The sequence below is a fragment of the Callithrix jacchus genome, chromosome 5 (genome assembly GCF_049354715.1).
Source record: "Callithrix jacchus isolate 240 chromosome 5, calJac240_pri, whole genome shotgun sequence".
NCBI lineage: Eukaryota > Metazoa > Chordata > Mammalia > Primates > Cebidae > Callithrix > Callithrix jacchus.
Window position 1 is genome coordinate 154,700,492 of NC_133506.1, and position 27,939 is coordinate 154,728,430.

At 37.1% G+C, this 27,939-nt stretch overlaps 2 protein-coding genes across 18 annotated transcripts in view; one reads left to right on the plus strand and one right to left on the minus strand.

The window, feature by feature from the left end:
* NBEA (neurobeachin) overlaps positions 1 to 27,939 on the plus strand; it is a 730,940-nt gene that overhangs the window by 514,924 nt on the left and 188,077 nt on the right. For 14 of the 17 annotated variants that reach the window (XM_078375287.1, XM_078375291.1, XM_078375289.1 and 11 more), the window contains one exon: positions 13,680 to 13,816. In XM_078375287.1, the coding sequence (XP_078231413.1) occupies positions 13,680 to 13,816 (137 nt within the window). Of the gene's footprint in view, positions 1 to 12,499; positions 12,853 to 13,234; positions 13,507 to 13,679; positions 13,817 to 17,989; positions 18,083 to 27,939 lie in introns of those variants that run through there. The other 3 variants (XM_078375302.1, XM_078375303.1, XM_078375304.1) reach the window with 3 other exon arrangements.
* Positions 15,494 to 17,934, minus strand: MAB21L1 (mab-21 like 1). The gene has a single exon (XM_002748965.6). It carries the CDS (start codon positions 17,424 to 17,426, stop codon positions 16,347 to 16,349), a length of 1,080 nt encoding a protein of 359 aa, XP_002749011.1. The 5' UTR covers positions 17,427 to 17,934; the 3' UTR covers positions 15,494 to 16,346.

Consider the following 27,939-nt stretch of genomic DNA (forward strand, 5'->3'; position numbering starts at 1 on the left):
TTTTTGAGAAATCGCTAGACTTTTTACCACAGTGGCTACCCCATTTTGAATTCTCATCAGCAGCATGTGAGGGTTTCGATTTCTCCATATCCTCCCCAAGACATGTTATTTTCCTGTCTTTGTCTATTATAGCCACCCCACAACATTTTTTATTGTGCCATTCTTAAGACACATACCACATAAAGCCTTGCATCGTAGGTGTTCTCCCATATTTTCTCTGTCCTTTTAGAATAAATTCCTTAAAGACAGCAATCATATACTATGTAGCTTTGAACCATGAAGAAATCTCCTAACACAATTATTTGCCCTCGAAGGTTCCCACTTAAAAATATTATGTAGGTAAACTGGAAAGCTGAGATAATTATTGAATTAATTCATATCAAATAACAAAAGACAAAACAAAACTTATTGATGAGCTACTGTAATAAATATTTGGGGGCTCAAATTATCAGACTATCTGCTCATACGAACTGAATTATTCAAATAATTTCAATAGCTCATAGTAAGTTTTGTTTTGTCTTTTTTTCAGTATAAGTTAATTACACCAAAAACTGAATTTCAATTCATCACTTGAATTTTCCCGGATAGGAACACCTAAAGTTAAGCTAATCTCTGTTGCATTCCCACTTCTGGTGAATGTGTCATTTTAACTAAATGTCTCTGTAGGTTCCAATTTATAAGGTCAAAATACCACAACCACTGTTAATGTAAAAAAAAAACACGAGCAATAGAAAAGTTGTTCTATATCCGAAGGATTGTAACGCTGCTTTGATTATTTTGTTAAAGTAATTAGTAGAGGGAGATAGCGACACAGGGAAGAAGTCTTCAAATGTAAGAGTTGGATTTTTTTTATTTGGGTTTTTCATAGTGGTAGGTTTATATTTCTTTACACATACAACACACACACTGTCTCTCTCTGTCTCTCACACACACACACACACACACACACACCACTCTCTCTCTCACACACACATATACACACACCAGGTTAAGAATCCAAAATTCAGAAAACTAATTATGTAAATTAAGAATAAGAAAAATACAGAAATAAGGAGGAGATCTATTAAAGGCTCTCTGAAGTGCCAGTCATCTCCTTCATGACCCACTTTGTTGCCCATGATAGTTCCCAGTATGTAGAATTTTTCTTAAGGCTGACCATTTCTACCTCCCTAAATGTCTTTTTGACTTCATTCACTTGCTCATTTACTTCCTCATTAACATCTTTTGAATATCTACTAAATCTATAGAAGATTGATACTCAGATTGTGATAGAAAAAGAAAATCCTCAAGAGAATTAGCTCGGCTACCAATACCTCTGGGTAACTCAAATAACCAGGAAGTTATGGCATATAATGTATCTTCTCTAAGAAATGAAAGTAGACAGTTGAGATAATCAGCTTGACAGTTAGACCTTCAGTGTTCTAAACTTGAATATCCAGATACCAGAGGCAAAGCTGTTTATATATAAATTGAATGTTTCCTACAAACTGAGCTAGAAAGGAGAATAAAATAAAAATATAGAGCATGTGGGAAAAAGAAAGAACTCAGGATTCTGGGAAAACATAATTAAAATAAACTACAGAATTCTAAAACCTAAAAGTTTGTCTAAGAATATTTTCTTTTAAAAAGAAAAAGAGTACAAGCCAATGGCACAGAAAATTTTGTTATAACTGTCTACTAGAATACGTGCTATGGAAGAGAGCATCTTCAGTGCAGATAAACTCAGACTCAAATCCATCTGCTTAAACCTAACTTGTACAATGCAGTTCTGATATGGTGAATGTAACATGTAACATTCTGTCTCCAACAAAACTAGTATTTTTTAAAGGTTCCCATATAAATATTTTTATTTCATTTTTGTTACAGAGTCTAACTGGAAGTTATTCAACCCAATACTTGTATTTAGGGGGAAAATATCTCTTAAGCATTCTGGATTCTCTAAAATTCTTTTTCGTTTTTTTGGGGTTTTTTTTTTTTTTGCTCAGGATTTTCCCCTTAATTTTTAAACCCATGTGTATTTCAAGGGAAATTTAATCCATATGTCCCTGACTCACTCACACTTAACTCATCAAAATGTTGTTTAGTGAAAGCTATTTGATGTTGAAAAAGCCTATGAGTCTTTATGAGTCTTTTTTCTCTCTTTGAATGAGGAAGTTGCTTTGCCAGTCATAAATAGTATACCCAAAGGATTCACATTCAGCTTCAAACACAGAATACACAAAGCTCTTGAGACAACACTAACACATGTCTATTTCTTATATAAGCTAAAATATTTAAATTTCTAACTTAATTTTTAAATCAGTTTAGGTGTTATAAAAATAAATAAAAGCTTCATCTTGAATATTGAGCCTCTTTGCCTGTTTTCATTATTTTTATAGTCTACATGTCCTTTTAGAGTGTGCAAATATTTTACTATAATCCATATTTTTTTATTTCCATAAACATATGTCCCCTTCAACCACAATTCTATCATCTATAAAACACTACAAGGTACTCCTAATTGTAACAACATCCCTGATAACCATACACTGTAAATTAAAACTATAATAAAAAGACAATTCAACTATGCTTATTAGACATTGTCTGAGTTCATTTTCTGTTGTTTATAGCAGGATACATGAAAGTGGGTAATGTATAGTAAAAGAAACTTATTTTATACAGTCATGGAGACTGAGAAGTTCAAGCTCAAGGGGCTGCATGTTGTGAGGACCATCTTGCTGGTAGGGACTCTGCAGAATCCTGAGGCAGCACCCAGCATCACATGCGAGGTGCCGGGAGGGCTCACATGCTATCTCAGTCTCCCTTTTTTTCTTATAAAGTCACCAGTTCCACTCCCATGATAACCCATTAATTCACTAATCCACAAATGGATTAATTCACTCATGAGGACAAGGTCCTAATGATCCAGTCACCTCTTAAAGGCTCCACTTCTCAATACTGACACATTGAGGGTTAAATTTCAACCTGGGTTTTGGAGGGGACAAACAAACATATTTATGCAATAGCAAGCATCAACCATAATTCAAATCATATATAACATTCTTGCATATTTTGTTCATTAAAAAAAAGCCACCCTTTCATTATGGTCAGATGTTTCATAAACCATACTGATAAGATCTTTTCTTTCTTAATACAGTGTTATACTTGAAATCCATTTTGGTTTTCTACTTTTTTCTCTTTATGGAGAATTTATCATAGATGAGTTCCTCTACACATTTATTGTCATATTCACTACGAATATGGAGAATAGGGAATCAATATCTAACTTATCAGGAGACCATATTTTTTCAATATGGAGATGACAAAGCTTTCATGGTTGTTTTCAAGCATGTCAATGAGGATATTGATCACCTATTGAAAATGTATGGGTCATCTTGTTTGTGACATTTGTGGGGAAAATGCAAGATAACAAAACTATTTTCCTGGTACCAAAATGTGGATGTTAGCAACTTGGAGGGGAGGAAACATGAGCACCACCATACCTGAGTGTCCTGGTCCTCTCTCTGAAACACTTTGCCACTTACTCAAACATAAGATTAAAAACTGATTTTGCCACTACAGCTAGAGCAGTGCTATACTGAAGAACCAGTAAGTCATTCTGCATACTGCAAATATATTATTCAATTACTTTATGTCCGTGGCTTGATGTTGCAGAGCCAGAATAGCAGCTACAGAAGTACTTAAACAATTAGCTAAGGATAAGTATTTACGTGGCAAATTATTTACAAATAGTTATTCCAGTAGAATATGTTCTGTCAGTTCAAGTCATCAGTTCAATGAAAACAAGTCAATTGTTTTCTCTTAGAATACAAGATTAGAATAGAAAATGTCAAGATTTACACAGTAAAGACAAGTCCTGGAAGGACCTGTCGGACCCTTATTCGCTGATGCTAGATCCATACTTCGCTCAGGTGAATGTGGTTATCCGACCAAAACAAATATAAGTATCCAATATCAACTGTACATGAGATATAATGGTGGGCGCTTGGAGTGAAGACACATATGATCAAAATTCTGCCCTCTAGGAATTTATACTCTAGAGAAGAACAGATAGTGGAAAAATAATTAGATATACAAAAGAACCATCATAACACAAAACACAGTCCTAGAATTTTATGGATTCTGGAAAGCTTTTATAGAATGGGTATTTCCTTTCTTGAGTCTTGAAAAATAAGTTAAAAATTTAGAAATATTTAGAGAGTTGTTACAGATTGTGGGAAGCGTACGCTAAAACATTACCTTCTGAGTGAAACTACAGTAGTTCTAAATTATCTAGGTAAAAAGCGTGAGGTGGGGAGTCTCTGAAGTTCAGACGGACAAGCTCGGGGAGGGAGCCTTATGTGTCTTAAGGAACCTGGATTTTATCCTGGGGGCCACAGTGAGACTGTGAAATATTTTAAGTATAACAGTGATCAGTTTTTAAAAAATCACGCTGGCCCTTGTGTAGAATGTGCTTTTAGGGTGCCCAGACTTGAGGTAAGCGCTTAAGGCTGTTTCCAAAGCAGAAGTGATGAGAGCCTGAAGCAAATTGGTGGCAAGCCAGAAAGAGAAGAATGGGACAGCTACCAAAAAAAAAAAGGTAATTTGTGGAGGACTGTAATAACTGGCAAGTGCAGGGAGTAAGAATGAGGGGAACCAGGCCTGAGAGGAGAGGTGGTTTAGAAGCTTTAACTCTGTGTAAGAATGTGCAGATGCAAGCTCTTCTGTGGGTGGGAGACGAAGATGTTGATCTGTTGATATCCAAAATTTTGAAAGAACAGAGAAGTTTTAAATTTGAGAGCCAAGTTGAGCATGGAGTTCATAATGAAAACCACTGAGATCACCTAAGGAAAGTGAGACAATGAAGAGAGAAGTAGTAGGCCAAACTCAGATGTCCTGTGGCACAACAAGGTTTAAAGGGCAGCCAGTGAAGGAGAACCCGTAATAGGATATGAAGCAGAAAGTAAAGCGGTAAGAGAACAGCAGAGAATCCTGTGCTTAGGAGTCAGGAACTCTGGCTCAGCCTTTTTCAAGCTAATGTTCTTGTAACACAGGTCTTTTGAAAGATGCTAATGAGAAAAAAGAAACTCTGTAGTTGTGTTTGGAAAATGATGAGTTTAAAATAAGTTGTAGAACAGGCACCGTGGCTCACACCTATAATCCCAGCACTTTGCTGGGTGAGGCGGGAGGATCGCTTGAGCTCAGGAGTTCGAGACCAGCCTGGGCAACATAGTGAAACCCCATCTCTACCAAAAAAAAAAAAATTAAAAATGGTGGTGTGAGTCTGTGGTCTCAGGTTCTCAGGAGGCTGAGGCAAGAGGATCCCTTGAGCCTGGGAGGCAGAGGTTACTGTGAGATGCTGCCACTGCACTCCAGCCTGACAAACAAACAAACCTGAAAAAGTTGCAGACTTTTTAAATTTATAGACTTTTGCAAGCTTTTAACTTACTAATTAATGAGCATTTCCCAAACATCTTGGCCTAAGTAGAGGTTAGGCTGAAACCAAAGAAGAGAATAGGAGTGAGGAACTAAGATACAGAAACTGATATCTAGAGCTTAACAAAGAAGGGAAGAAGGGAGATCAAGATAAGAGAGCAGAGGAACAGGGGAGGGTAGGACCAGTAGCACAGATAGAGTAACTACCTCAAATAAGAGGAAAGGTGTATTTCCAGAAACTGCTGAAAAACAGTTAGGGATCAATGCAGATGCAGACAGAGGAAGACAAATGAAAAAGTTTAATTTTTCTCCAAAATATGAATTCTTCATTTATTATATAATCAGGATGGACAAATATATAGGTGAACTTTTCTAGAAAAAAATCCATATACTTCTCAGGATAATGTGTGACCCAGAAAAACTGTAAACACCACTGCTCTGCACTATAATTTCTAAGCTCTAATCTTTGATTTCTTAACCTATAAAGTCTGACATTCAAGGTTGTGTATGATTTTTCAGTTTCATCTCACACTGCTTTCCTTTACACATCCTAATCTCTGTCCAGTCTTATTTACTGCTCATTTACGCCTGCAAGGTGTATTTGTTCAAACTATTCCCCCTTGCTGACAGTGCTCTCCCTGACCCTGGCCTGTCCAAATTCTACCCATCCATCACAGCTCACTTCAGATGTCACTGCCCTCATTCTATCCCAACTGCTAACTCCCCCACCAAAAAAATAGGCTGGAAATCATGATTGTTCTATGAATGTCTAGAATTTTTTTCTGCCCCTTTCTTGGTAGGAGGTAGTGTATATAACAAATACCCTCACTTTGGGATCAGATCACCAGGTTTGAATCCTGTCTCTGTCATTTAGTAGTTGTATGACCTTCTCTAAATTACTCCAACCCTTAAGTCTCATTTTCTTATCTGTAAAATGAAGATGATAGCAGTGCTATCATACAGGGTTGCTAAGAGAAATAAATCGTGTAAAGTGCTTTACATAATTCTTAGTTTAACCCTTTCTTTTTTATGTCATAATTACTCTTGTGTATTCTTTACCTTATACTATAAGCTCTTTGTGGGTAAAATGTACATCTTATACATTCTCTCCTTGTAACCAATAACAATACACTACTCATTAAGTAATTTTTGTTGACTACATGAATGAATGAATGGTTAAATATGTCTCTACACATTTAATTACAAAGAGAGAACAACTTATACACTAAAAATAATATGATAGTCATAAAATTATGCCATTTAGAACCATAATAGTATGCATATAATATAGTTAGAATGATCAATTACATTATAACTCTCGTTGGTTTTCAGTATATTTTTACTTCATGTTTTTCTAAAATACAGTATCCTTTATATTTATAAAGAAAAATTTGATAATCACTTTCAGGAAAACGTAAAAGATGTAATATGTTGATGTAAGTGGACTTTTACTAAGACATATAAATGCGACAATGGGATATATAATTTTCTATATTCAATTCCACAAACATAGATTGCATACTATATGACAGATGCTGTGGTAGGGGAATAAGACAATAACCCCTGTCTTCAAGTAGCTTGTGCCAAATGGGAGAAACAGACTTTTAAACACATATGTTCAATATATTATAAGTGCCATAAAGATATGGCCAGGAAACTATGGAAATATAAAGGCAAGCTACTTAATCCCACGTAGGGGTGCAAAAATTTAAATCATATCCTCTGGTTTATTTACTCATCTAGTCTAGTAGCAATTTACTCCTCCTGATCATTAAATGATATCCCAGTGCCATAAAAGAGTCAATATTCTTCCAGAAGGTGAAAAATGTATTCCATATGCTGAACTAAATGTAATATAACTAGAAGCACAAATCTCAGTTGGCTCACCTATTAAATCAAAAGGCAGAGCAAATGATCACAGCGAACATTAAAACTATCACAGTTGTGTAGTACTTTTGTACTTGAAAATAACTGTGCTATTTTACATATAGTATATATGCTTGGTAAGCTTTTTCTTCCATGAAATCACTCGTTGCCTTTGCAGAAAATATACCAGGGTTTTCTTAGTTTTTTTTTTTTTTTTTTTTGGTTCCTTGTAACATAAAGAATTACCTGCTCTACAAATAAATTGGTAAACATAAATGGTGGTTAAATTTAAAACATATAAGAGTCTTTCTTGGTACCTTTAAAAATTATATATTATAGATACATTAAGATAGGATTATAGATAATAATGTAAAAATAGATGATCTATCATGATGAACAAATGATATGCTAAATTGCAGTATTCGGTTGTTCATTTAAGAGGGCGCTATTCCCTCCATGTCTGTTTTAGACTGTGCCAAGTTGACTTTTTCCAGATGTAGGTTTACTCTCATCTCAAAACACCTTATATGGGTTCTTCATCATCTGTCTCATTTTATACAATAATAATCTAAGGAAACCATGATCTATGGGGATAGTCGGTTATTGTTAATCTCGATGTTAAGAACAGATGATGCTCAAGAAGTCACCTAGGAGCATCAAGGGGCCAATTCCTGAAAACAGTGAGCTTTCGTGTAAATTTGAGAGTTTATAGAATATTTATAATGGATAGTTTGGGGGAGGGTACATTGTGTCTTTGTGAATATGTTGGGGAGGAAGTAGTACTGAAGTTTAAATTCATAACCCTTGAGGCCTAGCATTCTATCGATTGTTAAAGTGTTTTTATTTTATTTAAGAAAAAAACATCCTGTAACTATTTCCACGCAAAAATAGTTCAGGGCTGGAGTGCAGTATTCACTGTCGTAGCTTCCTGCAGCCTCGACCACCAGGACTCAAGGGATCCTCCCACCTCAGCCTCCTGAGTAGCTAGGATGATAGGCATGTGCCACCAAACCCAGCTAATTTTTTTTTTTTTGTAGAGATAAGATATTGCCATATTGCCCAGGCTAGTCTCAATCTCCTGACCTCAAGTGATCCTCTCACCTCAGCCTGCTGAACTGCTGGGGTTACAGGTGTCAGCCACCATGCCCAGCCCTAAAAAATTTTTTTGAAAATTTCAAAATATTATTACTCTAATAATTTATCTGAACAACTACCAATATTCTCTGTATATAAAGAAAACAATCACTATTTAGAGATTTTGCTACTGTGATTTTTTTTAAATTTTTTAAGACACTTTAATCACCTGAAACCCAGAGAACCATCCTGGATATCTAAAATTTGGAAATCTAAAATTTTTTGCAGTATTTTTTGTAGAGCTTCCTCCCTAGGTGTACACAAATACCTCCATTTTAAAAATGCCTAAAGCTTTCCTATGATTCCAAAGTGCTCTTTAGTAATTTGTTTTGAGATTAAAACATTTTATTCTTTTATTTCTATGGGGCAGAATATTTAAGGAAAATTGACTGTACCATATTTAAAAATGAGTCCAAAGCAGTGATAGATATTTTAGATATATTCAGTCACTCATGGTATGAATTATTTCCCTACAAAATATACCACATTACGGAAATAATTCTAAAAATTTATTTCCTCATTATATTTTTATCCCAATTTTTTAGAATACTGTTATTTTACATTGAACATAAAGAATAGCAGATTAGTTTTAGTTCTTCTAAATAACGTCAGGATTTTAAGTTTAATAATGCTGTCAAGATTAGTCAATGTTTATTATCCTGAAATAACACCTTTTACATGTTCTAAAAGCAGATTGAGCATATAGTTTCCAAGTAATTGAGACTGAAGAAAATCCATATAGCTAATACAACTTTTAACAATATTGAACCAAGGAAGTGATTCTAAAATATATTAATTTTATGTACCCTAAATATAATTTGACCAGTTGAAAGTCATCAAATAATTCTAACAATTCCAATTTTAATTAAACTCCAACTCTTCTTCTCCACATATAGTCTTTGCTGAGCTTTACACTGAAAGTTGTAAAGAAGCTTAGTATTATTCAGAAGTTTAATTGCCATAATTGCCTTTTAATCACTAGAATGCAGTTTACCCTCTCCTAAAAATGATTAATTTACCCCCACCCCTAGAAAATGATTAATCCCAGCAACTAAGGAAAAGCAGCCTCTGACTTCTAGGAACTGGCCTGCCTGTATCTAGGACTCATTCTTGAGAGCTGGCCTGGAGCTCACAGCTAGGCCAGGGTGTTCTCTTGTTGAACATAAACAACCTCGCAGAGCACCAACATCATACAAGGTCACATCATGATGATGTGAGACAAAAAACAACTTTATAATTTTGATAAGCACAGACAAAACAAGATCACTATGCATGCCGCAATAATATCAAACATCTTCCTCTTTTGGCGACTATGAGTGACTGCTACATCTTTTCGGTTAGAGCTTTAGCATTTAGTCTTCCCTCCGTCTAGGTAAGATTGATTAAAACACTTAATCATTGAATTATTTCTGATTCCTGACACAGCCCAATCCAGAATAAAGCCCTACTTTCTTGAACCCTTCCCAAAATCACTTCACTGAAATCCAGATCCTACAATGAGTCTTTTAACACCCTAAAAGTCACCCCATGGTTCTTACTGTATTCAGTTTCTTTCACTGCAATGAAGAATAAACCCTACTTGTTCTACTGCAGACGTGTTCTTAGTGGTTTTGGCAAGAAAAAATTGACTTAAAATTTGTGAATATTGGACTATTAGTTCAGTAAAATATTTTAAAATTTTGTGGCCAGGCATGGTGGCTCACTCCTGTAATCCCAGCGCTTTGGGAGGCCGAAGCGGGTGGATTACATGAGGTCAGGAGTTCAAGACCAGCCTGGGTAAGATGATGAAACTCCATCTCTACTAAAAATACAAAAATTCGCTGGGCATGGTGGCATGTACCTGTAATACCAGCTTCTCAGGAGGCTGAGGCAGGAGAATCTCTTGAGCCCCGGAGACGAAGGTTGCAGTGAGCTGAGATTGCACCACTGCACTCCAGCCTAGGTGACAGAGCGAGATTCCATCTCAAAAAAAAAAAAAAAAAAAGAGTTTTGTAAGAAGTTTTACCAAAGTATCAGTATATTATTAAGATTTCTATGCTGAAATTTTGATGTTCAGCAGGATAATCTAAACCCACAGTATTTAACATTCTTCTTTTAAAGCATATTTGATAAATCGTTTCATTTTTAATATAAAACATGTGTACTTTCTACTGTAGGTCCATAATGAGGTTTACCATCTCAACTGGTTAAAGATCTTATGACTCTAAAGAGAAGTTACTGTTTTAAAGATTCCTTTCATTATGCTTGGGTGGTTTTTGTTCTAGTTCAGATTTTAAATTAGATAAATGGGAAGTAATACCCCTATCCTTCCTTCAACAATAGCAATGAATCTGTATTTTTTAAGCGTTATATTACCAGGTGTAAAAAGTAAGTAACATTTATATTTTCCTCTTAATTACCACTTTAGGTGGTGGAATTTTATATTATATGCATCAATACAATAGAAAGAGGTTTTGTCCTATCCATTTGTTTAACCTTTAATATCAGTACTTCGATGTGTGCCAAGGACATTATAATTTATTCTTTGATTGCTATAGTAGTGATTGGGATGAACATATTTACAGTTAATCTCAATTTACTACACCGAGCAAAGTTTAGGATGTTAAATTTGTAGTTACTTATCTTCTAGAACAGAATCAGCTAGATCACCATCTCGCTGTCATTCCGAGATGCTATTCTTTGTAAACAGTTTTTATTTGGAAAGGGATCCAAGGTTTTCAAATAACCAGGTACCATATGGAAGATCTGCTGGCTTGTGATTGTGACTTATGTAAACATTTTAATATCGTATCCCTAAAATCCAAATGCTCCCCCAAAGGGGATTAAAACATAATCCCCTCTCTCTGTTGCTGTAGTGGATTAACTCCGTATTCTCTCTGTGGCTGGTTTGCTCCCTGAAGACTACAACAAAAAGATTCAGTGCTCCTTAAACATGCTATGGAATTGGAAGTTGTAATTGGAGATTTCCAAAGGACGAGGGTAAAAATGACACACTATTAATGCTGAATATTTCATGATATGTCTTTCTTAAAGAAGGACCAGTTCGAAGCCCTTTTATAAATGCCCAGAAAATCTCTTCAGCAAAACAATATTGGAGTAAAATCTAAAGGAAGCAGAGTCTCCTTTCAGAAAGGCAGAGAACTAAGTAGAGAAGATGTGCTCCCCATGAAAAGTTCATGGATTGTGTGCTTAAAATTTGTAATGTGTTTCAATAAATCAATAGGTATGGTTTTGATGTTTTGATCTTTTTTTATGTTTTCAATTTAATTGTTTGGATACGTTAAATTACTTTTTAGGAGAAAGAAGTAATTCGCCATTTTTAGTGGTTTTGACCATTATTTGTCACCAAATGCCAGAAACCTCTATTAAACTATAATTCTTGATAATCCTCTGTATTTAGAATGAAGACGAGGTTTTTAGCAATGCCCAACAGTGTATAACTCTGTTTCCAATGTGAACCACATCAGCTTTTTCACCTCGCCTAAATCAAGAGTAAACCGCATAGATTTCTCCAGAGAGAAAATAGGATAAGTGGCATCCAAAGGAGCGTCCTGGTTGCTTAAGGGTTAAGAGAGCGGTTCGAACCGGCCGGAGAGTTGGGGGATTCGGAGGAGGGCGCGGGAGGCAGAAGGCGCCGCCAAGCGCGCGCACAGACCCTCCAATAAACACAAAGGAGGGCCTGGGGAATAGAAACCCAAATCCACTTGTAATCGTACAAGAGATTCGGGCATAATTACTTGAGCAACCTAGATTAAGATTGATGAGCCTTTAAAGTGGTGCTTCAGATCGACCGCCTCTCCCTTTCCAAAGAAAAACCTTGTGCAACCGAGGTGGACCCCGACTCGTCTGGGCAGAGGCCGAGGCCCAGGGTCCGCGAATCCCGGGGGCTCACCGAGGGATCGAGAGCTGTGAAATGAAAGGCCTTTGGTTGGGTCTGGCCCAGGATGGTCCGCATCGGGGCTGAGAGCTGACACTCACAGTTTGCTTCTTAGCCACCCCCTAATAATCGCAACAGAAGCCAGTCCAGCCCAGCCCTCTGTGTTCCCCCAGCCTCGGGAACGGCCCGGCTTTGTGCAGGAAGGGCGCAGATTGGGTGTGTGCTGCGCCAGGGAACGCCAACTTGGCCGCGTCTCCCTAACCCAGCCCGGCCCGGCGCGGGCCGAGGGCGGTGGCGGCGCGAGGTGTCTCCGCGCGGAGGGCCGAGGCCTAGCGGCCGCGGGAAACCTAACTTTTTATTGCCTTTCTCCGACTGTTAATGTGACGGATTTGACTGTATGCATTTGAGGGGAGAACTGGAAGGGATTATGATGCGCCCCTGCTACAGACAAATGAATAGTTATATCCGATCCCCACGTTCTGTATAACGTTATATCGTGTTTCAAATCCAGGATCGCGAAGAATGCCTCCGTTTGGGGGGACTTTACAGAGAACATTTAGGTAATACCCCATTTGGATTAATATTCTATACGCGTAATTCGTGGTTTTCGACCTTAGCAGACAGGGAATTCGAGACAAGCACCCTAGCAGGCACTTTCGGTGAAGCTGTTTCTGTAGTTTCAAAAGTTGAGAAGTGGCACTTTCGCACTGTTTTTTGAGAATTGTTTTGTTCAAGCGTCTTACATTGTCATCACTTTTGACCTATTCTCTGTGAGAGAATGACTAAGATTTTCGTTCTTTTCTACATGAGAACTTTATGTGATGTCCGTGTGCACGCGTATGTGTGTGTGTAGCGTGCCTTAGGACATCTTCTTGCAAGAGGCAAACCTCTCAAAAACAGCGGAATTTATCTATTTAGATTCTTGCCCCCTTCCCGCCCTCTAGCCTCTCCTTGGGGAGCATCGCTGCAGAGTGGAACGGCTTCGCGCTATGGCTGGTCTTGGGGGCAGTGCTGACCGCCTGGGGTCTCTGGAAAAGACAGTGATGCTCAATGGAGAATTGGGGCATTAGACAGTCCGTTCTGCACTTTTAAGTCAATTGATGGCAACCCCTCGCCAACCATGTAGAATTTCTAGGTGGAGATTGAGCGCTATTCCGTATCCTGACCTGCCGGGTTTTCATAGCGTTTTTTTCTCTCTAGTCTCGTGTTATAAGGTAATGTATGAAAGCTAGGTAGTACTTATCTTACATGAAAAGAATTTGCCGCGTAATACAGGCACCATTTTTTCTAGTGCATCCTTGCCAATAAAAACCTCTGGTACCCTTCTGGGAGGGAGCGGGAAGGGCCACAGGGGCTCAGCCTGACTCCCCTTGCCCTTGCCTTGCAGGCCCAGTGGTTCTCAGCACCCCTGCCCAGCTCATCGCTCCCGTGGTGGTGGCCAAGGGGACTCTCTCCATCACCACGACAGAAATCTACTTCGAGGTAGATGAGGATGATTCCGCCTTCAAGAAGATCGACACGAAAGTGAGTTAAACCGATTCCATGTCCAGTACTGGCGGCTTTGTGGCAGGAAGTGGTTTTCAATTTTGTTTGGTTTTACCTGACAGTGGAGGAGGGGAGCACATTCTCCTCTCTCTCATAGAAAATAAAATGAATGAAATAGCATGTTCTCTTTATGGAATTGAAGAATAGATTAATGAATTTAAATCCTGTATTACCAGAGCATGTACATTTTAAGTCTTTCTATGAGTGCCTTTGTGTGTACTTGGGCAGATTTGCTCGTTAAGTCAATTGCTCCCAAGTCCCTGGGGCCCAGAATCTCAGGCTCTCAGGCTGACTACGAAATGTCTTTAAAAATGTCTCATTAAGATCACTTTTAATTTTCAAAACTTTAGATTGTAATATGATTATTTATTGAAAAGTCATAAAGAAACTGGGGGTGGGGAAGCTATTTAGATATAAATTCTTCTCCAGTAGTACACCCATTTTGTCCATCTCCTGAAATGAAATGGCTTTTATATGTGGATTTAAGAGGAAAGCAACTGATTCTCTGAGCTTTGATTTAAAATATATGCTAGCACTCAAATGTGTAAAGGTTGTATTTTTCTTTTGGTAAATGCCAGAAAATACATATTTGGACCACTTGAAATGCATACATATTTATTAAATGTTATTGTGTAGATTTTAAACACCTGAGTATTAGAGTAGCTCTTTCTCAGCACTTTCTTCTGAGATCTGTTCTAATGTTTTAACTTTCATGTTACTGTGCAATTTGCACACTTCTTTTCTGGGGTTAAGAATTCAAGAGCATTAAATGACATGCTAGAAATGCTAGCATCATTTTGCAAAGATCTTCCCTTATTTGCAGAGGCAGTTATTCCAAAACAGTCAAAGACAAATGCTTCCACAGATTCAGAAGTTTATTAATTTAGATATTGAAATAAAATGTTATAAAATAGTATTTGCTGACTAGAACTGAAATCCAAAAATTTACCATCACCTGAATTAACTAACTTAAGGCCCATAAGTGATCAGCCTTCTCAGTACTTGTTGGCTACTAAAACTACTCCAAAGGATTGTCATGGGACTTCTTTTACTTCCAGCTCCAAATACAGTTTTTTAAAAGAGCTCGAATGCACTGTGTTTTAAAATAATTTAAATTTGTGTTTATGCTTTTTTTGCTTGTCCTATAATGTCAAAAAGAAATGTTGAATTTCTAATGAATTTCTTCTGCTAATGGAATCCTTATTGCATAAAATAAGGTCTGACATAAAATATATTGGTTAGAAAAGATCATTTTGCTAGTTTTCATACACAAATTTCAAAGTTTCATTATGATTTTGTTAAGTTCATTTCCTCTTAGTCAGCTTTTTAACTCAGTCATCTCTACTGTCATGATAGACTTTTTTTAATATATTACCAAAAATGCTACAGAAGTACTGACCAGAAGAGCAAGCTTTCAAAGGTAGATTTAAATTGTGTCTGTTGCAGAGAGGAATTGTCTTACAAGTAAGTTAGAGACTGAGAGTAAATTGTTATCTTATGTACCTATACAAAAAGGGCTTTTCTCAGTGTGTTTTATTTTTAAGGATTTCATTAACATATTTCTCAAAATGTTTAAGATATTCAGGTGGGTTTGATTTTCAAAATACAGGATTACATCTTTTGATAGAAAAACAATTTAAAGTGAGACACAACAACTTTTATTTTGCTTCATTTATTAGCATCTAATTAAATAAAAACCAGCAACAAATTAAAATCTAAGTCACAAAATTATCCAGTGTATTTCAAGTGCATTTTTCAAATATATAATTCAGATATTCAAGCGTTATTATATAAGCTGAATTCAAATTTCTTTGAATATATTTAAATAACATTTCAAGTATATTTATGGAATGTTAGAAATAGAACAAGCAATATTTGAAACAAAATGTAAACTTTTTAAAGTTCAGACACTTTCAAAGACAGATAAAAATACCAGGAGGAAATCTACCTTTAAATGATATCTTTGTTAGTGGAAAATGTCTGGAAGTATCCAGAATGGCAATTTAAGTTCTGTTCACCAAATCACAAACACCAACATCCACACTTTTCAAAGACAATGTGAGATCACAATATTTGTTACAAATCAAAATATACATTACACTTTCCTTCAGATGGCATATCCAAATCGTGTTTACTCACAGACAGATGCACCTAAATCACCGGGATCGCTATAATCCTTTGATAGTTAGGCAGAGTGTTCGCCGTGGTCTTGCATTACAGCTGGGCTGTTTACCGAATGTTATGGTGTACTTTTCAAGGGAGATAGGAAATCGTGTGGAAAGAAGTCTTCTAGTACTCCTGGCTTTGGGTTTTTCTCCATCCGCTTCCCCTACTTTTTCTCCCTTTGGAGGATGGGTGAGATGATGTCTAAAAATTGTATTATTATACCTTTTTAAAGGAAGAGATTGTTTGCACTGTGGAGTGTAATATTAGAAATTGAACAGGAAATTTTATACTTAATGAGGAATTTGAGAAGAGTAATAATTTCGGCTCTTGATGAAATCATCCTCTAAAGTTTTTCCAAACTTTTCGGGTTGGTCAGGATCTCTCTTGCCAGTCGCCACGTTTGTTTGGCGGCGTTTTCCAGAGCTGAGTGAGGTTTGCCTTGAAACAGATCTAAGTTTGGTAGAAAGTAGTGGGGACACCGCCGGCACTGCAGGCAGGAGATTAGTTGCAGCAAAATCCCGTTCAGCCGATCACCCAGGCAGGACTCGTCCCAGTCCGACTCCCGGGGATGCTTTTCACACTCGTAGGAAACCAGAGTCTTCATGTGGTAATTGTTCAAGGGCTGGCCCGGCAGTTCCAGGTGACGATCCCTTAAGGTTTTGAGGATGGAGAGGCACTTCTTTCTGCAGCCCCCCATCTGCAGTCTGTTCTCTGCCTCCGCAAACTGCAGCACCCAGGCGTCGCTCTCCGCCGAGCTCTGCTTCCCGGCCAGGGAGTGGCACTCCTTGGACAAGAGATTGAAACCTTCCGCCTTGACCTCCGCCACCCGGTTGGGTCCCGGCCAGGGTATGTGGGGAAGTGGCCAGTGGGCAGCACTCCTCGGCCAAATCCCGGTGCATTTAAAGGCCGGCGTGATCTGCACCACGTACCTATCTCGGATTCTCAGTTTCACTTCGCTGGTGTCTGCCACCATCTTTACCACATCCCTGTAGCTACATTTGTCTACTGCTTGAGCCACCAGCGTCTGAAACCTGGACCGGATTTTGCGCGCCGAGAGGTAGCCGGAGGCGGTAATGAATTCCACCCAGAGGGACATGCTCCTCTTGCGCCCGTCGCTCAGCTTCAGCACTGCGCAGCCGGGCAGCGAGCCATCGTCCACGAAGTTGAACACCCCCATTTGGTTGAGATAAAGCACCACTTCAAATTCGGTGGGGGAGATGACCTCGAGGCCCTCGTAGCGATTGTCCATCTCGTTGAGAGAGCTGATGAAACGCGGCTCCTGCACTTCCACTTCCTTCAGTACGTCGGAAACTACTTTGCAGACTTCCCGGATAGTTTTGGCAATGGCAGCTTTCCTGGCTTGGCATTTTTCGTTGTAGTATTTATTCAGATGGTAGACCAGCTTGGCCTGGGCCGCGATCATGTTGGGGCAGAGATCCGGATTGTACACCGGAGTCTCGCAGTAAGCTGTGGGATCCAATGCGGCTGCTAGAGCTGGAGCCAACTTCGGTGGAGAAACGGGCCGCAGCGCTCAGAAATGGATCAGAAATGCCTTTCGGAAGTACTGCCGCGTTGGTTTCCCTGCTGCTGCTCCTGCTGCTTTTCCCTTCCTTTAATCTTTGAGCCCAGCCGGTCTTAAAGTGAAAGATTGTTCTCCCCCCCTCCTTGTCTCTCTTCCTCTTTTAAAGAATCCTTGTGGGAGAGAAACGCATGGAGAGATCACCTCAGGAATAAAAAACAAAAGTTGCGCTGAGACCCAGCAAGGCTCTTCCAGTAGTCAGAATAAGCACCCTTTTCCGTGTTTATTTACGCTTTCCCGTAATCATTGTGTGTGCAGCACTGTTAATCAAATGGACGAAAAGTGTGCTGAGTGTGTGTTCGGGGTGAGTGTGCGTGTGTATGTGTCAGAAGAAGCCGCTGTTGGTTTGTCTGAGAGCCCAGATGCACTCGTGTGGAAATTATAAAGGCAGGGCCAGGCAGGCGGGCGGCCAATCGCCACTGGGCTCGTCACGACAGCCTCCTTCAGCTCCAACCCGGCTAATTAATCCCCCCTCATGGATATAGGCACACAAACTAAAGGTAGGAGGCTGCTGCCGGCAGAAAACCACCCAGGCCACCTAGACAGTTTGGAAATCAAGAGGAATCTCAGCTTTGGTATTACTTGAAGCATATTGACGTTTTTGAAGAGACTTGGCAAAGCGGCTCACTTCTGTGCTGAAAACCCTGCTTGTCTTTTACTGCTGAAATGCAAATACAGGTGTATTAACGAGTATCCATCAATTAGTGATCTAGACGGGGTTTTCTAAAACAAAATCACTAACTTGCATTTAGAGTAAGATAATTAACGCCCGTTAATCCTTGGGGTCTTCTTAAATTCAGGTTGAAAGTTTGTTCTTTCATGCAGACTACTGGCATATGGAAGTTGGCTTTAAATGGAGGAATACCTGTGTAATTTTCTCATTCCCGATGTTCCTATATGTTAAAATGAGTTTTTGAAACGTTATGGAGGTAGTGTGCTCTTTTTTTTACTTATTTTTTTTCCTCCTTTGCATTTGTTGAAAGGAATCTGAAAATTATTGCTAATGTGTTAGATGTTGTTGAATCCCGTTTAAGTTAGGATGTTTAAAAGATATTTGGTACCTCCCTCCGCCACACCAGCTGCAGTCTTCTTTGCACTTTGGTAGACTTGCCCAGCATTACAAGCAGGACACAAAGCTGTATATGGCACTTATAGAAATATTTGAAAAATAAGTTGTCTCTGGGATGGACAGAGTATTTTAATGTTATTTCATAATGACCCCATTTTAACGTTATTTCACCTGACCATAGTACATAAAATTCATGTGAGATCGTAGAGATCAAGCCCCCTTATGGATAACTATTCTGAAAAAATTGAAGGTTTTGGGTTTCTGGCTTGTTTACAGATGTATAATTAAGGTTATATCTCCTGTGTTAAGTGTCCTTAAGTGGTAACCTGGCAGTAGACTTCTAATTTTATACTATTTTATGTGATTTAATTAAAGAAAAACGGTTAACATTTTCAAAGAAAATTAACTTGCCGTCATCTAGAGGTATTTTTTTTTTGGATTTAAACATCATTTGAAAACAAAAATGAAGGAAATTATTTCGTTTCTAAATTTCGGAACCTGGAAACAGGAGGAGGAAATGGGTTTATTTAGAACTTTTTATTTTCCTGGTGGTTCAGTTGTGTCCTCAAAGTACAGGAAACTAAAGAAATACTACTTAGGGGTTACGTTGTGGTTTTCAAACCTAGTTGGGTTTTTTAAATTGCCTACCTGTAACTTAGATGCCACCTCTTTCAAATTAAGAATATTTCCAGTCAAATCCTATAGCTCCTGGTAACAGGTTTGTAGGCACTTTTTTTCAGAGCCTCTTTTAACAAGATCTTGTTCAGGGCTCCCACTTTTTAAGTTTTTGATTTTTGTGTGTTTTTTTTGCCCAGGTACAGCATCACAAAGCCACCTATTATGTACTTTCTCCTTATCCAACAGTGATCGATTCTAATTTAGCTAAAAATAGTATATTACATCGTGGTGCACCCATCTACTCTATCTCCCAAGGACCTTCCATCCCCTTAGGAGAGGGGTCTGGGAACACCCAAAAAGCCCCCCCCCCCCACACTTTGCCGTCGTCGCGGGTGAATGCACTGCTACCTTTTGGCAGTTGGAAAGGAGACGCATCAGAGTCGGAGAACCTGCTGCCACGACGGCGAGGATGTGCGGCGGTCTCTGGGGAAACAAACGCTGCCTCTGCCCTCACCTGGCGCGGGTGACCCTGTGCCTTCCCCTGGCCGCCTCCCTCTCGCTGCTCCCGGTTCCCGTGCCCTCTTGCTTTTCTGTCTGGGCTCAAGATCGCTACGCTTTATTTCTGCCTGAGCGTTATTTGAAAACCTTGTTTGGTGTCCCGGCTTACTGTCCACGTCTGCTCCAGGCCACGCTTTGCCCACGCACCCCTCTGCCTTGACGGCCCACGTCCGGCCCAGGTGTGGTCGCAGCCAAGCCCCCTCCGGGTCCCCTGTGCCCAGTGCCTTCTTCCTTGAGTTCAGACCAGAGATGCTTTCCCCGAGACCTCGCCCCTTGCCTTTTTGGGCCACCTGCAGAACGCCCTTGGTTGTCAAGGACGTGAGACAGCCGGGGACGGGGAGGCCCCGGGGCTGTTGAGGGGACCTTGGCGCTGCCGCCCGAGTGGGTCTAACGGAAGGACGCCGGCCTGCGAGGGACGCCGGCCGGGCCTGGCTGGAGCCAGGCGCGCAGGTGGCGCATCTTCGGGGCTCACTGTGCAGCTTAATTGGGTTAAAGCGAAGCTAAACACCGAAGCACTTTGTGCAAACTAATTGCTGCAACCAGGGCCTTTTCACTAACGATTTGCACTTTGAGAAACAAAAATTGATTATGAGAAAAGGTATACTAGGAACCTCGTTAGATCTACAGTGTTCCAGGAAAGTGAAGTCATTTAGTTTCAAGGACGCCAGGACTGTTTTCCAAGCTGCTTCTTTAAGCACCCGTCACACACTGAGCTGAAGGTGATTTACATAACATAGGATTCACCGGTCCGCGGTTATCACTGTGGGTGAACTGGGCGCCCTAGATGAATAATACTCTAGTGCAAGTACTGCTTGTTGCTGCAACACAGTGATTTTCTATTACACTGAACACGTGAAATGAATTGCCTCTGTAGCTGAATCCTTTCAGTGATCTTGGACGCCCCTCATTGCTGAAGGGAAAATTAAACTATTCTGAAGAGTGTGTTTGCCATCCCCGAAGTTTTTTTATGGAAATGACCTATGGAGAGGAATTACAAATAACAGTACATTTTTGTTTTTCAGCCGATTTTAATCTAGGCTTGGGAGATAGATTTATTTTATGGGAATAACACATTGAACTATTTTTCAGTAGTTTTTTAAAAAAATATCATTTGATCTATTAAACTAGTTAGGTCAAATAATTATGCAATACATAGAGATGGTTTAATATACATTTATTTATTAATGTCAAAACTTTTTTTAAACTCCAGTTATACCAGTCTTAAAATATTTTTTATTGTAAATATAATCTTAGTACTACTAGAATAAAGTAGTGTGTGTCTCATGCTTTAGGACATAAATACTTAATTGTTTTCAGTGGTATGCATGCAGACATCTTTGACATGTGCTAATAATAGAACGATAATTGAGGAAAACTGGCCTAATTGAAGGAAAAAAATCCCAAGAATCTCATGATTTAATGATACTTTGAAATGCTTACATTGAATGGTATTTGGAATTTTAATGTCTGACTTTTACATTTCATTTACTTAAGTTTATGAGGCAGGCTTGATTCAAAATGTACCAGTTAGAAAAAGAAAAAAAACCAATAAGGACACAGCACACTATTATCATAAATGGTAGTAGTATTAGTGATTATAAAATAAATATTGTGATCCTTAACACTTTTGAAGCGTTCAAAATAACAATGGCAAAACAACTTTTCCTCAAGTATTGTTTCCTAAATAACTTATCCCCACTTTGGTAGACCTACTTACTTATATGGGATCTACAGAGGAATTCATAAATAGTGTCCTTATTAAGTTTAAAGAAAATCTCTATTATGTTGAGAAATACAAGAATGCAAGATTTCTTTGTTTTAGAAAAAAACCTAATTTAAATTTGAATTGCATGTTCATAAATCTCAGCAATTATAACCTTCCATCCTGAAAAAGGTATCTGTTAAAGGGTATGCACACACATGCTAAGTGCTCACGTCGATACTGTTTGGTGTTTTTCATTATCTGCTAGCTGCTAGTCTATTCACAAGTATTCATGAATTTAAAGTTTTTTTTAATATGTGCTTATTACACAAGGGAGATAAAAAGAATATGAAGTTGAGTTTATTACATTACTTATCCCGACTGCTGCAGTGGCTTTGAAGGCTCATTGCAGTCATCTGATTTCTTTCCCACTTCTCTTTTTTTAAATGCACCCAGGCTATTTCAAGTGTTTCATTCTGCCAGACACAATATATTTCTTTTTTTACACTAGAGAAATTAAAGACAGATATTTGTGCAGGGTTTTCTTTATGTGTCACGTTAAATAAAGTAAAATAGAGAGAGTTTTTCTGGTAATCTAATTTGATGGCATCTATACCTTTCTTCCTGTTGTGACTCCTGGTCTAAGAACACTTGAGACAAAAAAATAGTTTGAAAGCTTTCAAGGTTTCAGTGATTTCTTAAAGTAATTATTTCATGCCTTAATATCAGGTTTATTTCAACGTCAAGCAGAGGATTGAAGTCACTGTTTGCCCAGTTTAGACCCTATTTTGTTTCTTCAACTAAAACATTTTAAGAATTGTTCATTTTTAAAAATTGCTTACTCTTCACTTGACTGATGGCCTTTGCCTCAGTTTTCTTCGTCACTCTAATTCACAATCATATAGTCACATTTGTAGTGACAAGTACTGTTTTCTCTACAATGTTACTTAATAAACTTGATATTGGTATTAATTGGTTTTTGAAAAGAAAAGTAACTTTGAGATTAAAAATGGAAGTCGGGAGTACACTTATAAGAATTGACCACCACTGTTTGATTTGTAGTAATACTAGATAACTCTAGCCAAAATCCTTTCTTTTGGTAGAAAAAGAAATTTAAAGTCTGGGTTATTTCCATAATTGTCTCTGTTTCCTCAATTCATTTGCATGTGTACACAGAGGTGCAGGATGTTTTCAGTTATACCTGTAAACTGAAAAAAAAAATGGAGGTTATCAACCTGAAGAACTTTTTATTGCTTGGCATAAATTGTGATCTCTAACCTTTTCTAAACATTTAAGGACAATGAAGTTAGTCATTCATTTATTATTACATAGGACATACGGATTCCAATAGTCTAGTTTCTCGCAGACCCTCCAGAAAGTTACTATTCTCTTTCTAATTAATAAAACTAAAATTCTTTTTGTTTGATTTCAGCTTATATTTTTCTTGTGTTAGTATAGAAATATTCAGACAGGATAAATGGGCTCACATGATTCTTTTTTATATGAATGTATTAAAATTGGTTTTCCTAACCCATAACGTATACACAAATGTATGTATGAATTTACATACATTTCATTTCATACAGCTTCATTTTTCGGTGACATTATTTTAAGTTAGGTTTGTTGGTGTATAATTTGCATACAGTGTGAATTTACATATATTTGTGTATATGGCTACATTTTTAGTACTTAATATGCTATAGTTTTATTGCAGTTAGAGAAAACAAGGGAATCAGATTCGATCAGTGTCTGTTAATCTCTACATCTGTAGTAGGTCATCCAGGACTGCATTGCTCTCATTACTGTTTCATACTGTATGTGATTAAGCCACTGAAAATATTCAACATGACCTTGAGACTAGAATATGGTATATAGGTAATCAACTTCCAGTGATTACATGTCTAAAATAACCTTTCCTATTTTTAATTTATAGTTTTGGAGCTTATATTTTAATGAGCAAAGTAATTCTTCTAAACCAAGATTTATTTTTTTCATGATCAGTAATTGGAGTAATAACTTAAAAGGATAATTACATGAAATAGAATATGATTACCTTTTATCATGTATATTATATACAGTAAAATAAATGGTTATAGAAAAAGAAGGAAATTAGTTTATAAATAGAAATTTTCTTTATATCTTTACATATAAGTATATAGTGATAACTGAGAATATAATACCTATGTAATATTTCATTTCCAGTTAGATGTTATTTCCACTATTGTAATAATATACGTGTTAGTACACCAATATGTACTATTTCTTAAAGCCCACTTTTTCATATAATGATTTGTCAGAAATACCAAGTTAAAAGTAATACTAATGAGTAGTTAATACTTTTATATTTACATATCCTTATCCATTTTATTATCTAAATATCCCGATCAAATTAAAAGTATGAAGAGCATAGTTTGTAAGATGTAGTGTTTCTGATTTAAAAAAAAAAAAAAAGTGGGAACCTAGTGAAATAAAATGTATAGCTTCATTTTTCTTTGAAATTTATTTTTTAAAGTCGTTGTTAATGTGTAATTTTCATACACTAGTATTCTATGATTTTTTTCCGTATGATTGTGCCATTCTGTGAATTCTGACAAATGTATACCATCCCAGAAACTCCACCACACATGTAGAACATTTCTATTACCACAAAAATATTTCTTCATGCCCTTACTTCATTATTTTCATTCGTAAATTTTATGATTAATGTATAAATGTCTGGGTTTTATATCAAAAGATCTTGAGACTATAACACCATTATTTATTTCCCCTAGAATTTACTGTTGTATCTTGCTTCCAATTAAAGACAAGTTTTAATTAAAAAACACTGAAACAAAGTATAAAATAATATTTCAGTTACATAAGCAATATGTTTATAATTTTTATTAGGTAAAGTTGTTCAGTTTTAATATATGTGACTAATACTGGGTAGATTCATTTTTTAAAGAAACATAATATTTAGTATGCTAACATGAATATGTGTGTTCGATTTATGAATCTAGTTTACAGTTTGCACATCAAGATATGTAAGAAAGAACAGGGGTTTCTCATTTAAGTTAGCAACATTTGAAGCATATTTGTAATGTTTGTAGCTTATCGCACTAGAGAAAGAAATGTCAAGATTTCTCAGTATTTTTACTTCGCATTTTCAGCAAATTAACCTGCCCTTTGAGTGGTAGGAATTGAGGCTAAAGAGTTTATTAGATCTAATATTAATTAATATATGCACATTCTTGGAACATATGTATACAGAATCCTAATTTGTGTAAGTATACATTATCATGTAAATTTAGACGGTTACAAATACTCTAAATCAATAATTATAGAAGTGAAGACATTTTCATTGATAATGATGCTCTTTCAAATATTTTGCCTTTTTACAACTTGGAATAGTACAACTAGTCTTTTATTTCTTCCCCCAATACATACAAATTATTTAAATGCTTTCTGTTTTATATTTTCATTTGGCAGTTACAATAGAAATTTTAATGTTATGCATGCTTACAGGCCTATTAAGAAAGAAGTTACTGCCTTCTTAATAATCTTGAACCATCTTTAAGAAATACCCTCTTTTTATGGTTTGCAAAATAGCCCATGCATGCAGACTGTGTACACACACATACAAAACACCAGTGTTTAAGATAGTAAAAGATTGAATTGGCCTCTCTACATTTTCTGTATTAATCTCTTAAAAGGAAACAACTACTAAATACTGAATTCTTGTTACCACCAGGAAGTAATATCCACATCTGCAAGATTGTCTCATAATAACCCTTAACATTTTTCGATAATACCTGAAGAGAGTGTAAAATGAATTTTTAAAATAACACTGGGAATTCCAACAGCATGTATTCAGTCATAAATACTATGTCAACTTGAATGTCATAAGCTTTTAGTTATGAAATTGAGAGGTTTAAATATTGCTAGCCATTTTGTCCATAGAAAAAATTTCTTAAATATTTACCTATATTAGTATGCATATATATACATATATATGTAAAAGAACCTTCACTAATTTAAAATTATTTTTTACTTTTTTGCAACAGACCAAGCTTAAATTTTTTGCAACCTTAACCTACATTTGATAAACAAAATGTATAACCCATCGGGGGGAAAAATGTGGGTTGTTTTGCTTTTTGGTTTTTACTAGCAAATTCAGTTCTTCATTTGTTTTGCTCTCCACGCTGCATTAGCCAGTTTTCCCCTGTGTGCATCTGCCAGTGTACAATTTAGCCACGGGCATCTGTAGACCTTGTGGTGATCAGTATTGCAGGCAAAAGCCATATGTGTTTAAATAAAAAAAAAATCTCTTTATTTCATTTGCTGTTTTAACTGGATGGATAACTTTTGTGCCTCAAGACAGAAGAAGAAAAAATACAGAAATAATTAATTGCCTCTATTCTTGAGGCAGTTTCATTTCCCCCTCCAATATGGAATGCTTGTCAGCTTTCCTGATAAATGACTGCATGTATTTGCATAGATTTTACATTAACACAAAAATTAGTTTTATTTGTGGAAAACTAGTTTACATAATAATATGAAACCCAGTGTTATTGATTATGTTTCCAGGCATTGATGACTTTAGAGGGGTGGTAGTATTCAAAATTTTCAAAGGTCTGATCAACCTATTTAATTTAAACTTTCTTTTGACAAATAGTTTTGCATTAAGATCTAAAAGACATATTTATAAATTTTGAAGTTTTAAAACTTCTTTTCTAGATACACTTACCACAACCGTTTCAGACTCATAGTAGCACCCATTTGGTAAGAAGATCCTGATTTTAAACTTTTGCCCGAAATATTTTTAAATACATGTAACCGGTTACATAAACTTCGGCCAATTGGAGTACTACATCCATGTGAATGACTTGAATTTCCATATTCATATTATGAAAGAAAGATGGGTGCTATATTGGGTGTGTGCAGTTTAACTAATTCTTGGGAAGTTATGCATTGTTTACAACCAAATTTAAAATATATCTGAGAACTATTCTCTCCATCTTTAACATATTTCCTTCAGTATAGTTAATTAACCACCTTCCCCCAGCCCTGAAAAAAACCACTGCTGGAGCTGTTAGGGTGCTAAAAACAATTCTACCTCTCTAAGTGGCAGGCAGTAGATGTTTATTCATACTATAATCTGGCATCTTGTTGTCTAGAGGCATCCTGCTAATTATGTGCTATCATTGTATTATCCATGTAACGGGAAATTTAAATGTGTTCACTACTGTTAGTTACATCACAAAGCTTTTCATAAAATATACTTGATGCTCAAGAAACCTACTATACTTAATGGCAACCTAAACCAAGAGTGTCTCTGCCACTTCTTGATTCTGGGACACCCTGGGTGCCAGCTGTCACAGCTCAGCTAATGATGACAAATGCCCCTCTCTATGCAGATTGCAGAGCTTGCAGGCTGCCGTGAAAGGCAACCAGATTACCTTTCTTCGGATAGTAACTTAACCTTTTAAACTCATGTCAGAATGAAATGATCAGCTGTGATAGTTTCAATATCTGTATCTTTAAAAACAAAAATTAGAATAATATCAAATAACACTTCTGAAGTTTTCCAGTATTTGTATGATTTACAGTGTTTTACTCTTGAATGCTGTAATATTCTTTAATAAGAAACACTGGGTAAGACATACTTCGTAACCACTCTAGAGTGTGTATTTGAACTCTGCATATAAATCAGGCAATGGATAATTGAGAAAATTCTCCAGATTGTTTAGTCCAAAAAATAGACTATTGAAATTTTGAGGGAAAACAGGTTTTTCTCTTCCCCACCTGAATGAATGATAAAGCCTCAGTTCTCCCACTATTTGTACAAGCCTAGCCTGTCCCAAGCCAATAGTTATAATATGTCATTAAAACTTAGTGGGTTATTCCAAAATGATTTAGAGAATAATTGTTGCTAATGAGTGTTTTCTCTGGGTATTTTCAAATATGATCTTTTAAGTTATTAATTTTTTCTATAGAAATTTATGCACTTTGGGAGCCCAAGGTGGGAAGATCACGAGGTCAAGAAATTGAGACTATCCTGGCCAACATGGTGAAACCCAATCTCTACTAAAAAAGCAAAAAGTAGCTGGGTATGGTGGTACATGCCTGTAGTCCCAGTTACTTGGGAGGCTGAGGCAGGAGAATTGCTTGAAGGCAGAGGTTTCAGTGAGCTGAGATCACGCCACTGCACTCCAGCCTGGTGACAGAGTGCAACTCTGTCTCAAGACAGAAAAGAAAGAAATGTACTATATTATGGCACCTATACTTATATGGATTTTTCAAAACGATGAATACCATTAAGTATAATGTAATTCAGGGGGATAAACTACCTATTAAATGAGATAATGCTTTACAATTGCAACATTCTTTTCAATTTACAAAGAATTTATATTCATTAATTCATTTGATAC